Genomic DNA, 15,647 nt, shown 5'->3' with positions numbered 1-15,647 from the left:
GTGACCCCTAGTTGCCCACACAGGAGATGACGATCAGTTCCACCGTTATAAACTCGTGGATCCTAAAACTAGTTTAGTTTAACTTTCGAAAATGAGCCTAACTGATAAAAAACTCACAAACTGATAAAAAGGCGTGAGTCATCGCATGCGATGATTTCACTACGAAAAGTTAATAGTTAGATTATTGATAAAAGCCATATTTTCCTGTCTGTCCACAAGAAAATCGCCGAGTTACGGCCACACAAATTTTTTATTTCTGCGCGAAATATCAAAGGCGATATATTTTTACTGACTTTGTTTTGATCGCCTGGGTGTAGTAACCAATCCTGACGTCCTACTCTTTTAAAAACCAATCACATATTTCTGCGGCCTTGACATGCGGACGAAGAAACGTTTGATTGTGAAAGTGGTTGTATTCAGTGTTAGGTTATACTTGTTTTCTGCATGTTTTCTCACGTTAAGGTAGTATATTGCCACGTTTTTTTAGCCATACAAATCTTAAACCACCAGTTTTCAGATTTTAATCCAAACTTACATTTTGAGGGATCATTCTAAAGCCAGCTAGCCAGCCTTATATACTTCTATTCATTTTAGGATGTTTTTCAGTTTAATATTACAGTTTTTTACTTTAGCCAATATTATTTATTTTGTGTTATCTTCACAAGTCTAATTTTCACTCTGTTGAACCTGGGGTTGTGGCTATTGTTAGGTGGCTACCTATCTCTGGCGATAAAGTGAAAGGACCTAATACAGTGGCTGCAACAAAACTTTCAAATTATCTTCCTTATAATAATGCAGTGTCAGGTAGCTAGCTACACCTTTTATTGTAATATAACAAACTGACAATGAATTTTGCACTCCTGTTCTGCACTATAAAATTATCGAGTAACTGTTTTAGGTTGGCGGTGTAATCACGGGCTATAACCGAAGTTGCAATAAAGTTTGTTTTAAACGGGTATTACTATGCCTATACGCATTGTGACACCGTTTACCTGTACCCAGCGTCTTGTCTAGTGTTTACGACAGATTGTTCCTGTGTTTTTATTTAAATCAAAGTTGTTGTTGATCAAGTCAAAGTTTTTTTGGACAAGATTATTACGCCCAAAAAAATGTGTAACATTGCTTACCTGTACTTAGTACAATCTCGGTGTCAAGATTAAAATTTGAACTTTCATGCTAAATAAAACAATGTTGCATAATTGTTTTTGCTGTAACAAGGCAAAAACTGGTTGTAAACTTTATTTATTTTTGTATACTCACGCCTTAATTAACATTCACAAAATGAAATTGCCGAGTGTTTGTTTTTATCAGCACACTGTGTTTTTATTTACACCGCAGTTAGGATATAGCTTTTTGGAAAAGTGTGTCACAATGTGACCTGTGGTTAGCGCTCCACCCAGTGTTAACGACGGGCTGTTTCCTTTGTTTCTATTTACCCGAGGTTGAGATAAAATTTCTTTTGGAACAGGGTATCACACCTATATGGATGTGCGACATTGTTTACCTGTACTAACCGCTCAGGCCGGATTAACAGCTATTTATGAACTGTTACCAGTAGCATTTTCTAAAAAATAAAAAAAACTTGAGCAACTGTTTTTGCTATGATGGGATAACAACGGGTTGCAAACTGTGTTTTTATTTCAAGTAAAGTTGTGAGAAGGTTATTTTTTGAAAGATATATTACACTGGAAACATAATAATGTTTTGTGCACTTTACTCGACTTACGACATATTGTATACCTGCACTAAAACGCTCCATTTGAATGTGTAGCACAGTTAACAGGTACTTATTAATTGCACCAACAGGTGTTCAACGCCGGGTAACACAGTTAGTTGTGACTTAAACCGGTTAGTCCTGAATAATGACAATGAACCTAATTCGATCTTGGTCGAAAACCAACGCATACACCTACATACACTAACAGCAGTTGGAGCAATAGTCAATAGCAGACCTTTGTCTGTAGAAACAAAATGATAAATACAACACACCTTAAAGTAAAATATTTGATCTAGAAAAGGATTACTTAATGCTGGGTTTGGCGGGATCAATTTGGGAGAATGAGTCACACAAAAAACATTTTTTGACTTAACTAGTAAGAATCTATCAAAATAATAAAAAATAATCTTATACATTAATTCCCTTGCGTGTGTAAAATTGTAAGTCCACGATATTCAAGTCACGCGTCACTTTCTTATGACATGGCCGTGCGCTAAAATTTACTAAAAAAATAAGTAAGCCGCCAATTGAGGAAACAGGGGTCAATTTGTATTTTACAGCGCCGTTCTCAGTCGTTACGGTTGAAATAATTTAATTTTACCCCCGGTTTACCATGTACGCGCCATATCTCATGGAAACAAGTTGTTTATCAACTGAAAAAAGAAAACCGAAGCGAAGGAAGGTTGTCTGTTTTTCAAGTTAATCCTAAAAAAAGTCACTTCAAACAAAGCATGCCAATTATAATGTCGTAAAGACATCGAAATATATTGTAAACACGTGTTCTTATTTCACCAACCTATTTTCCCGATATTAAACCAATGTTTACTCATCATGAGGTTAGCTTAAAGCTTATGTTTTTCTAATTTTACATTTTTGTGTTCTGGGACCGAGGTTGTATCTCATTTCAATCTGACTATAATTCGAATCTAAAATGGAAAAAACAAACTGTTGTTGTCGAACGAAGTTAATAATGTTGTTGTCAAAATATTTTTTAAAACGAAGAGAAACGCACGATGATATAACATCACAAAAAGAATTGACTGGAAATGCATCAGATAATTGAAGCAGCTATACATTTTCAATTCGTTCTATTTGAGATGAAGTAAAACTTAGTAATCGAAGTACAAAACTGATTGTACTTTTATTCAGCCTAGCTAGCTTGCGACCTACTCAGAAAGCAAAAGTAAAGCAGGTGCGTTGTCTAAATTAACTGATAGAGAAATGAATTTGGGTGTAGAACAATTTTTCAGCCGTTTCTTTCAGAGTTAAATCTTTCCTTAAATGGAGAGAGGAGAATAAAAAACTTTGTTGTGGCAGCCACAAAATAAATTTTAAATGAGGTAGCAAGAATTAACGAATGTCTAAATCCAAAATCTAATAAAATAACTACTCTAACGACACACAAATAACTATGTTTCATAAATGAATATTCATATTCCTTCCTACCAACATTTTTACAAAGGTTTTATGGTTGTGTGGGTAAAAAAGAAGCAAGTTTCAGATGCACTCACCAATAAAAATAACATTAAAAATAAGACCTCAACTCAAGATAATTAATACTATTTTACATACAATCGTAGTGCCAGCATTTTATAACCTTCGTTAATACTTCTTGGAACTTTATAAACATCTTTCACAACCATTAATAATATTCTTTTCGTAATTTGGTTCGCTTTTTCACAACATATATTCAACTTCGAACGATGAAGTTTGTTGTGATGAGATGGCGCCAAATTTGATAAATACACAGACCAGAAACTTTCAACAACAAATCGAACGAGCAATATGGCGGTTTCAGCTTTGTTTACAAGTCTTTATTTTCTTTATCTTTACTCGTGAATTAGTTTACTAAGTTCAGTGACAAAAATAAAAATATTTTTGTCGTGCTATTCAACTAATAGCATATTTGCTATTTTGATCTTTAACTTGTGTAATTTTTAATAAAACTGTGTGATCATCGAAGCGTGGCCATCACTGTAGAGAAAGATCTAATATTGTTTCTGAGTAACCACCAGTGTAAAAAAACTGAACCATAAAATAAATGATTCAGCATTCAAGGATAAAAGTAAAAAACTGGTATTTTGTAATAAATTTTGTGAAGAGATTTTCTGGGTATAATGTGAGTATAATAACGTGTTGTTGTGCTGCACAGTTTTAAGCTACAAACTCACTTTTTTTAAAAAAGCAGCTTTAATTTATTACCCCCTTTATATAAAAAACAGCAAATCTTCCAGCAAACCATTTTTTACTTGATTTGATGCTAACTAAATATTACAAAAAGCAAACAATTGTCAAGATTTTACTGGATATTCCAGACCAGCGGATCTGGTATTTAAAATTATTTCAGGCATCATGAATTTTCAATTAACAGCCGTGCCGCGGCTCTTCGCCTCTCCTTTAAGTCTGTTGTTGTGTCTTAAGCCGGAAAATGATTTTCTTTAAGCACTTATTTTGTAAGAATATACTCTGAAAAAGTCGGTGAGAAGTTTGGAATATCTTAAGAATATGTCAAGCTTGATAGTTTGTTTTAAATATGAACATTTGTATGACGCACAAAATTGATTAAAAGTTTCCTTTTTTATTGTATATCAAACGAGCTGAACTCTTTTGTGTCCAAGCAATGGGCCGTTACATGTAGTAGATTTATTTATTTTATTTTATTAAGGCATTATATATTTTCAGGCTTTAGTCATGTTAAGAACATATTGAGAATAATGAGGATAGCATTTATCAAAGAAGTTCAGAACATCGAGGCTGAAACTAAAACACACTATTGTTATAAAAACAGCGTGTTTATCCAGAGAAGAATTTACGTAAACTGTAGAAAGTAATTTTTCTGTTGTTACTGTTTTTAACACTACAGACTGTGTGATTTAGTGTTGATGTTGTTATAAAAAACCTAAACCTAAACTTAAATCAAGGCTTACGTTTGTGACGTTACGATCGTTTGAAATATATTTGATTCTTAAATAGGAAAATGCCGCATTGTTGTCTTCTTTGTTGATTATAACCTTGGGCCTGTAAGGCAAACTGTTCTTTTAATATTTTGCATTATTACGGTAGATATACAATTACCAAACGATTCAAATTTTTATATTTCTCTTTTATGTGTTTTCAACTATTATTTCTTATATTTTGAGTATAACTTTGAAAGGTTTGCCGTATGCAATAGACTGAAAAGCTTATTTTGTATGACTTAACGAAAAATGTTAGAATTTTTTTAATATTTTCTCTTTTTGTCATCCCGTTATAAAAGAGACAAAGAGCCCGGTGTCAAGGTTGAAATGTGAGTTTTGAAAATTCAAATTACTGTGTTGTATGTTATTGTTAGGTATCCCTTACATCAATTTAATGAGAGATTCAATGGATTCTTCTACAGGAATTCAGCTAGTCTATATTTCTTTCTTTTTTTACTTCGGAAATTTCACATCCACAACTTTTGCCTTATGAAATATGTTGAATTAAACGTATTTTCTGTGGCCAACTTATATCTTCGTTTTGCGTTGACACTCTTGCGTACATAAAAAACAGATATTTCAGTGAAGAATGTGACTAAGAGCTTCAGGTTACATACAAAAGTTGAATTAACATCGAACTTCGCAAAAATTCACAGACATACTTTTAGAATTTTTGTTAATAAATGAGCATTTGCGAAGTGCCGACGTAAATTAGAAAGATGGTGTATATCAATATCAATTATTTCTCGGCAGTGTTTATTTTGTTTCTTTCTTGTGACATCAATGTACTCTAAATCGTCTGGTATTTTGAAACATTTCCACAGGCTGCTGTTAAACTCCAGAACAGTTTTATAGGTAAAAGCTGTATCAATTTCTACGTAATGAAAATTATTTTTGTGGTCTTTAAAAACATCCAATATGTGCCAGAAAACATCGTATCAATGCAAGAGTCTCGTTGCATATATTTTCTTTGTGATTCATGGTCGCAACATTATTTTTTAACGCTTATAACTTGCATATATTATAAGAACTGGTCTTAAAATATCATGTAATTCATATCTTTGGATTCAGTATTAATTGAATAGATATGCTACATTCAAAATAGCTACTTTTCCATAAGCGATATTATGTTGTACCACCTGTAAGTGTATACCATATGATCTGTCACCACAACGTAAAGATGATCTAATAGTTTGTCTCAGACTTATAATTTTTAAATCTACATCCGTTTAATTAGTAAAAGTGTTTCCCTGGATTTCTGAAGCATCTTGTTTGATCCTGTACATAGATAAAAAAAAGTGTCAATAAAAATGGATCAAGCTGTAACTGTCATATACCAAATGCTTAAATCATAGTCCCATCACGATTTCTTTCATATTTCTATTAAAGCAAGATTGACTTAGTCTCACTTTCAGAAAAGCGCTAGAAATTAAAAAAAATATGAAAAAAATCTTATGTTCCTTCTGACTGTCAGATCACTATGCTATCAATATTATTATTTTAGTTAAATATCTTTAACAATAATTTTCTAAGAAATAGATTCAACATGGGGATAATAAATACAGGGATTTTAAGGGGATAGTTTTCAAACAATTGATTAGTCAAATTACCCAAACTTCAATGCCACCACTCCGAAAACAAAATGGCCTTAGTGAGCGTGGTCTAGACCGTGGCATGCTTCGTCGGTATGTCTAGGCTGCACAGAACTTGTATTGTTTATTAACCAAAATTGTGCCTTCTGATTGGTTAACACAAACACAGTAAAATCGAGTTCTATGAAGATCCCGATATAAATCTGTTCTCAGCCATTGTAAACAGAATACGGTTATTAATAAGGAAAGACTGGTAAAAAGAGCCAGTGGGATATTCCACTTAATTAAAATAACAATAACTAAAAAAGATAACTAAAAAAGAAAATTAAAAATACCGACATCTCAATTCTTTTCTCGATCAGGATTTTTAAGTCTAAATGATGTAGTTTACAATTAGAGTTTTTTATAATTGATTGCATATCTTAATGATTCATCGATTTATCTCTTATTGATAAAAATAATTCAAATACTAAAAGCATTACTTATTGAAGACACATTAATTAAACAACAACCCTACCGTTAATTCAGTTTGTAATAAAATCATTTTCTTACTCTTCATTATCCAAATATTCTCTTTTCAGATTAGCCGTTAACAAAACATCGACCATCAACATGTTCGAAAAATATTGATATCTAGCTGAACTACACAAGAGAGTGGAGTAAAAAAAACTCCGTAAAGTGTTGATGTGGCTTTCAAAAGAATCTTTAACCTTGCTTGTTTGTTTCTCGTATCTTTTAAAAAACAACAACGAAGAAAAACTTTTGCTATTTTTTCTGACATTTTACAGATGGCAATAAGCTATCTTTTTTGACATCAATCTCAATCAATTAATTAACAGTGTACAAATCCGAACTTTGTATACTGACAAAATTACACGTGCAAGGTTTATAATGAGAAAGGTTCTCTTTTTTGGAGGTTGTATAGTTTGACTTGACTGAATTGTATTTACGTATGTATTTATACTTACGCATTTTGAGCTGCATATCTACAACTATAGCCTTGTTGTAAATTGTTTGGGACTAAGGTTTATAAAATAAAATAAAACACGTTTTTGTGCTTTTATTTTGGCCACTAGATTCCATAGGAACTGTTTCAGTGCCTTTTGACAATCACTTTTCAATTGTGATAAAATATATAATATATATAAATATAAAATATGTTTCAAATAATTAAAATTTACACGAACGTGACATGACAAATACGTTGATTGCAATGTGACAGATTAAAAGCGACATAAAATATAAAACATGACGTTGATGTAATTCTGTTTAGTCAAGTGAAACATCTTTAAGATTTTATCACGTTTATGTTAATATACGACACGTCTTTCTACCTTTAGCAACTCTGTCTCATTTGGAATATCAATGCTATTCGTCTTTAGTATGAAAAGACAGCCCTTTGTTATGAATTATTCATCACTAGTGTTTTAAATTTGAAAATATGAAGCGAAAAGAATTCTTTGAATGTTATTTTGTTCGCACGTACTACAGGACTAATACATAATTAATCAAAAAAAACTTACTACCATTACTGGCAAATCAGTTCGCGTATAGTAAGATGTGGGAAAACTAGTCCAATGAATTATCAAAATGAAATTTTCAATAACTTTCGCTACGATATTAGTCTTCATAAATTGTCAGCTTTCTGTAATGTCATCACATTTTTACAGTGACAATTCATTGTCTGCAATACTACAAAAATTTCACACAATTCGAGATAACAATGATTCAACTTCAACAGTACTAGAAACCAAAAAAGATGAGGAATCAAAGATATTAAATTTGTATCAGAAGCACATTGGTGGTATATTGGTAAGCAATCACTACACACGTTATTATTCGACAGTAAAATTTCCTGGTAGAACTTTTACACGTTTCCTACCTAATTTAATAGGAGTGTCGAGGCTTAGATTCTGTCAAATTAACATCATGAGAGGAATGTACTAAGTTGAATTCCAAAGTCTATTTGGTCTTTTTCCGAACTTATTTTGTATATTTTTACAATAACACAATTTTAAACATTGTCTACTTCTAAAATAAACTTTATCGCAGAACTTTTTCTGAAAAAAAAAGAATTAAGAAATTTCTACGCCAAAATGGGTAAAAAATACGTACATTCACAATGAGTTAAAATCTGGATATTCCAAGCTGATATAGTGGTTTAAATAAACGAATTACTGCGTCTAAAAAAAGTTTAGATAAATTTAATAACTTTCGCGTGAAAATTTGATTCGTGGTTAGAAACATCAAAAATTTCAATGTCATAAAAAAAATGCTTAAAACATTCTCCAACATGTATATTTTTTTCATTATTATTTTCAAGCTCAATACTACGACATCAAATAACAATGTTTGCATCATTCCAATTTTGCAGGGATATTTTAACCTCAATCAAAGTCCGGAGTTCCTTTCAGAATTTTTTTGGTATGTTTTTACAATAACCTAATTTAAACACTGTCTACTTAACAAAATAAAATTAGTCGCAGGACTTTTTCTGAAAAGGACAAAACTGAACAAATAAAAAATACTATGTCGATAAGGGATTAAAAATATGTATACTCAGCATCAGCTAAATTTTGAATATTCCATATTAATATAGTAAGAGGCTTCACCTGGTTTAAATCATCCAAAATTAATTTTAGAACAATTTAATACCTTTCGGGTGACAATTTGCGTTTGAATCATAAAAAATTTCAAAGTCGTAAAAAGAAATGCTTAAAACATTCTACAGCATGTATAATTTTTTCTGTTTTTTTTTTCAAGCTCAATACTACGATATCAGACAACAATGTTTGCATCATTCCAATTTTGCAGAGATATTTCAACCTCAACGTTCTGCTTGTACTGGACAAGGGAAACAATCAACATATCCAGACCTATTTTCAAAATCAAAGCATATACAATACCTACGATTTTGACAAAAGAATTAATAACACAAATCTTGCTAAAGACGTTTACACCTGGAAGGCATCTGGCTTTAAGATGTTCATTCTTTTGTGTTCATTGCAGTGTAATTTAGCATTAATGAACATGGCTATTACTGCTGAAATGCTGGATAAAGGTTTTGTATGGATAACCAGCCAAAAAGAGTTAGGAATCCTTGAGGCAGATCATCCAGCACACATCTTTTATGTCGATCTAAACCTCAATGGTAACTCATTAACGCCTGGTTGCGATTTCATTTCAGATTTCAACAAATTCAGGTATAGAGTAAAGAATAGCGTCTAAACTTATTTAAATTTATTGCAAATCTTGTATTGATACAATGTTTAAAACTCAAGCGTTATATTTTAATCCAACTTTTTGACTTTTTTTAATTCTATCCTCAATAGAGATATCGTTAATAAAGTCGAAAATCTTAAATCAATTCAAATAGTCTCTGTTTTAGAATAAAAGGAGAAAAACTCATTTCATACCATACCGAAAAATCTCGATTGCTACCTGAATTGTTTGCTTTAAATCAACTGCGATGGATTCTTTTAACTCGAACAGAAAGACTATCAACTATTATAGACTTTGCAGAATCAAAAAAGCAAGGTAACAAAAAAGCAATTATAAAGACCGTCACCATTATTGAGCCTCCTTTTATTGTCTTTGCACCGCATTTTCCTGACAAATACTCCGATAAGTGTGAAGTCGGCAAAATCTGCTGGGAATACCAATTCCGAAATCACTCTAAAGTCCGAGTACCACGTTGCTGTAATGGTTTGTGTATAGAATTACTTGATCTTATTGAATTAGAAATAGACATATCCACGGATTTGTATATTGTTGAAGATGGTGCCTACGGAACAGAACTTAATGGAACGTATAACGGACTGGTTGGAGATCTTTTGAAAGGGAAAGCAGAATTAATACTGGCTCCATTAACGATGTATGCGACAAGAGCTGAAAGAATAGCATTCTCAGAACCTTTCAGATTAAATGGTGTAGCAATTGCCACAATGGCGCAAAAAATTGAATACTCTTTTTTTAGTTTGGAAGTTTTTTCGCCCCTTACCGCTCAATTATGGTCAGTCACGTTCTTAACTGCTCTCTTTGCAAGTATAATTCTATCATACATCGAGTATTGTCTCCACGAGAAAAAACGGTTTTATCCATGGTCAGAGAGTATATTATACCACATTGGACTGGTGTTTCAGCGGGATATGGGTGGGCAAAATCCCACTCATGTCAGTACAAGAGTTGTTGGAATTTCTGTTGCTATATTTATGATGATACTGATGTCTTCGTACACAGCGATACTGACAGCAAACAAAGTGATGAATCCTTATTTTTTTCCTATTAAAGGGCTTAAAGACGAAAGGGTATGTACGATTTACACCATTTGTTTTTTAGAAATATATATTTATGAAGACTAACTTGTTGGCAACCACATACATATATCATGCAGACGATTTATAAATGTAAAATGTTATTGTTACTTTAGGTTACTAACCCTTCAAGTGAGTTTAAATTTGGAACTCTGAAAAATTCTGGTATATCACAAATGTTTCGAGATAGCAATAAGCCTGAGTGGAGATCCATGTATAATCATATGAAAGAGTTCAATTTCATTGACACCGTTAAAGCACTGGACGATCTCAGAGCGGGGTAGGTAGTAGATTATTATGGATACTACGTATTAAACTTCTGTGATGTTTACCTCAAATGACAATGCTAACAAGGCCTGATTTTAATGTTTGAGATGGAATTTTTATTAGATTAAAACGGAAATACAAAGACAATATTGCTTAAGAGCTCCACAAGTATACACTCTTAGTATGCACAGAGTATAAACTCTTTATAAGTATAGGGTATATGTAATAGAATTGTATTCTATTAGACTCGTTAGAAAAAAAGATTAAACATACCCGTACATTGTTTATAAAAGAAGTTTGCCAGAATTTTAAGGCAGAATATTTTGTTGGGATTCATTGTGTTTTCATGACACTTCTTTTATTCCTATAATTAGGGCTTTCTCTTCTGGTTTAGAAAATTAGACGCCATAATCCATGATGCTGCTGTATTGAAATATTATAGTAATAAGGATGTCCAATGTAATATTCATATGGTGGGAGAAATTATACCAGATGGTGGTTATGCATTTGCTGCAGCCAAAGAGTCAGCACTTCTGAGGGGAATAACAAGAAGTATTCGAAAATATAAATCTAAGGGAATGTTGGAGAGATTAGATAAACGCTGGTTTCATAACAACTGTGGAACTGGTAAAAAAACTGATCACATTGAACAGGCCGATATATATTCTTTTGGGGGATTATTTGTTGTAATGGTTGCGGGAATATTATTTTCGTTTGTTTTGTTTATAATGGAATATATGTGGTTGAAAGTTAAAAAAGCCAAGATAACTAACAAAGTTATGCAGATGCAGGGAAGTTAAAGAAAATTAAGATGCTATTATGAAGATGAAGTCCTTCGTGGTTAATAATTAATATTGCTCAGTTTATTTATGCATAGGTTAGGAGGAATGCACAACACGTTTTTGATAAGAAACCAAGCAACCGATCAACTGGTAAAAGTTTTTTAAATCTGAAGGTCATTATACTGTATTAAGTGTCTTAAAGTTTCTTAATTTATATACAAGAAAAATTGAAATAATTCCTTTGCCTTTTATTGATCATCTGAAATAATATCTGTACAGTTGAAATCGTCAATTTTAAATAGTCTTTCGATTTGTTAGGATAACTTACCTAATTTTTTGTTATACGTGCTGATAATACCTGAAAAACAGTATCTTTCGGAAAATTGTACATTTTTACAATCATTTTCTTATAAAGTGGTTTCTTATATAAAAAAAACGTGTCTTAGACATATTGAGAGATTGAGAGTTAACAGTAAATATAATAAAATTTGACAGTTTAGTATTTGTGGTCAATACAACGTTTTTATATATATGTAGACCTTGTTTTATATAACGTAAGTTCCATATATAAATGTTTTGTATACACGCGTTTTTTATAAGAATACTGTTTCTTCTTTTCAACATGAATTATTTTAACTTTTGTGCAAATATGTCCCTAATATATTTATAGCATATTCTTAGCACATTTTGCTAAGATTGGTAAATTTGAGAATGCGAACTGGCGTAAAAAATCACACAGTTCTGTTGTTTAAGCCTTATTAAACTGACAGACAGACAAATAGATTATATGGGGGAAAATACTTTAAATGAAACCTAAGAAAAGACATGTCATATCACTGATTTTATAACATTGTATGTATATATTTCTAAAAAATTAAGGCACAAACATGTTTAGCTAGTGTCCTTTTGAGGAACCAGGAGAGGTTCGCTCGCTGGGTAGATGTATGTTTTTCAAAAAAGATTGCATTATTATGATAACGAGCAACTCGCATAGTCAAAGTCAACTGACACCATGTTTGATCATTCACTACCTTAAGTATCCTACGCCGGGCTTAATTCCGCCACCCATGGAAATTTGGTGTAGTAACCACTACCTTGCAAAAATTAATGCCTCTTACAGCCAGCATAAAAAAGGCGGATAAGATGCTTTCACGAGCCCGCGAAATGAAGATTTCCCTTTCTATTGTATGAGAGAGGTCAGGTGTAAAAATAAGCAGATATTAATATAAAAATAGCTAGTCGTTAGTCCGTGGAAAATCCACGGGTTCGCCCGTCCTTTTTATACCGCATTGCATGCTTCTCGCTATTGCGCAGCTAAGCTACCACTTTTCGTGACAGACAGACAGACAGGCGTATACGGGCATTATAATTAAAATAGCCGGGTGAACCGGCGTCGAAACGCCGGGGTAAGCCACAAGTAAAGGTGTGACACGGCGTGGCAAACCTGTGGAGCGCTTAAGAAGAGTTGTAAACGATCAGGTGAAGCGCTTTAGTACTGGTATACAGTATGTCGTAAATCAAGTGAAGCACATACACCAATATAGCGTTGCGACTGTAACATATTTTTCAAAAAATAACTTTCCCTGCAACAATAGCTGAAATAAAAATAGTGTTTACAAACCGTTGTTACTCCATTATAGCAAAAACAATTGGTCAATATTATTTTATTTTGCGGAATAAGTTTTTGCGAAAGTTAACAAATTAATTGTGACACTGGCTGAGCACTTAGAGCAGATAAACCATGTTCCACATGCGTATAGGGATAATACCCTTTTGAAAAAAACTTTCTCGCAGACTCTGTTTAAATAAAAACACAAGAAACTGTCCTTTGCTAAGGGAGCGTTCACATATTACGTAATCAATTTTTTGCCTATTTTCTACTCCCCCCTTCCCCATGTAATCAGTCGTAATCATTTGGTTGACCCCCCCCCCCCCCCTCCCCAAAAAAGCTTCGGTTTAAATGAAAACACAGGATGCACTCTGTTGTTAACAGTGGGCTAAGCGCTATACAGGTAAACCGTGTTGCTTATTTCGTTAACAACGCCATGGGCTAAGCGCTTAGTACAGGTAAACGGTGTTCCACATATGTAGTTTAGACGTAATACCCTTTTTCAAAAAATACAGTCCGTTGTTAACATCTGGCTAAGCGCTTCGTATAGTTGAACAGGTGTACAGGCGTAATACCCTTTTCTAAAAAAAACTTTGTCGCAACTTCTGTTTAAATAATAACACGGGAAACAGCCCGTCGTTACCCCTCCAGCTAAAGCAATTGCTCAGCCATTTTATTTGCAAAAAATTTTTTAAGGAAAATAATTAAAGATGTATAAAAATGTACCTAGCTAAACTGCATTTAGCATAAGATTTATTGCTGAGAATATTGCGATTATTGATAGCCAAACTAAATTTTTATACTATCACTTTTTAGGTAAATATATGAGATAGCTAAATGGCTATAACCTCGACATAAAAATAAATGTTGGGTTGGAGAAAAACCTCTTATACCAAACAAAATTAGTAAAAAGTAAGGCTATTAGCTAGTACCCTTTAAAATATTCGTTCCTAGCCAAAAATCCTAAAACTGGTGCGTTTAAGATCTGCACGTAGCTAAAAAACGTGACAATATATTTATCTTAACATTTTAGAACATAAAGAAAAACAAATATTACAAGTATAAAAAGCTTATAGAAGACAAAAAGGTGAAACAGACTTAGAAACAACACTGACCACCATTACTTTTTAAAAACTAAAATGGCCATCATGTTTCTTCGTAGGCATGTCTAGGCCGCGAAAGTCTTGATTGGTTTTTCAAAGAATCAGGCGTTTTGATTGGTATACACGTGCGAGCGGTCAAAACAAAGTCAGTAAAACCATCCTATTTGTTTTCTGTGGCTCCTGGGCGGAATTGGCGATTAAGGTCACGGGGTAAATTATTATTAAAAATGGCCCTTTTAAATAATGAATTCATTTTAATCACTTAATTTTTTTTTCAAATTAGAGGTTTATCAATTAAGTTAATTAAATTATATCAGAAGATATATTAATTTTTGTAATTTATTTTGATAAATCATAAGATTTCCAATTAAAAAACCCCCTGGTTTCAAAAAATTCGCGGTAAGATCAAAGGAATATCGGTAACCCTTTTGAACACACAAAATACGGTTATTATAATAGAGATAGAAATAAGATGTTCACCTTATTATTGCTAGGTGTCATTGAAACAACAAAAGAAATTGCGCATGCGCATGAATATAATTAATTCTAAGGTTTACAACCTTAGAATTGAGTTTTTTATGAAAAATACAAGTAACGTCCTTGAATTTTTTCTCTCTACATGTTGGTGTACTGCACTAGCACCTAATTAAATATTGGACTAATTAGTTGATACCTTGTTCAGAAATTATTACATTTAAATCATTAATTTTATACAACAAGTTTCTTTTTTATGGAACTGAGTTAAAGGTTTTACTTTTTTTTTCAAATATTTCTATGCGTTAATCAGTGTTTCGTTTATTCAGTTGTATTGCCTATACAATTTTTTCAAAGAATCAGAACATTTGGCTAAGTGCTCTTAGTTTCTTACTTGTTGACCCTGGAATTTGACAGTATATACATTACAAATTTTTGAGGCCTGAAATCTATTAGTTAATTCTGTAAAAATTTTGCGTTCAAAGATAATTCCCATGTTGTTTTTTAGAGAAAAAATGAAAATCGGTAGAATTGCTTTGTTCTTATTGTTCAACAATTTTCAGCCTTATTGTTGTTCTTATAAAATTGTTGTTATAGAGAAAAGAAGTGTATGTAATTAAAGTAAACTATGATTGAAAGTTACAATAATAATCGAGAAATGAATTTTAAAATTTTAGAATATTTAATGATTTGTTTTATCCGGATTATTACAAGCTCGTGAGCTTGTATTAAAACGCAAATGTGTCCCACAAGAATGGAAATTTTTGCCTCTCTGAGCACCGACACGGGAGTCGTCGTGTGTTCGAATTTCATCTTGGTAACTATTTTTACTT

The 15,647-nt window shown here is 32.3% G+C and overlaps 1 protein-coding gene across 1 annotated transcript; it reads left to right on the top strand.

The window, feature by feature from the left end:
• The first annotated feature begins 7,412 nt into the window (after window positions 1–7,412).
• On the top strand, window positions 7,413–12,924 carry LOC130635413 (glutamate receptor ionotropic, NMDA 2B-like). Its single transcript, XM_057444744.1, has 5 exons — window positions 7,413–8,078; window positions 9,030–9,469; window positions 9,655–10,573; window positions 10,696–10,859; window positions 11,241–12,924. Exons 1-5 carry the CDS (start codon window positions 7,857–7,859, stop codon window positions 11,644–11,646), a joined length of 2,151 nt encoding a protein of 716 aa, XP_057300727.1. The 5' UTR covers window positions 7,413–7,856; the 3' UTR covers window positions 11,647–12,924.
• Window positions 12,925–15,647: the final 2,723 nt, after the last annotated feature.

The sequence above is a fragment of the Hydractinia symbiolongicarpus genome, chromosome 3, assembly GCF_029227915.1.
Source record: "Hydractinia symbiolongicarpus strain clone_291-10 chromosome 3, HSymV2.1, whole genome shotgun sequence".
NCBI lineage: Eukaryota > Metazoa > Cnidaria > Hydrozoa > Anthoathecata > Hydractiniidae > Hydractinia > Hydractinia symbiolongicarpus.
This window is presented reverse-complemented; position numbering and strand designations above follow the sequence as displayed.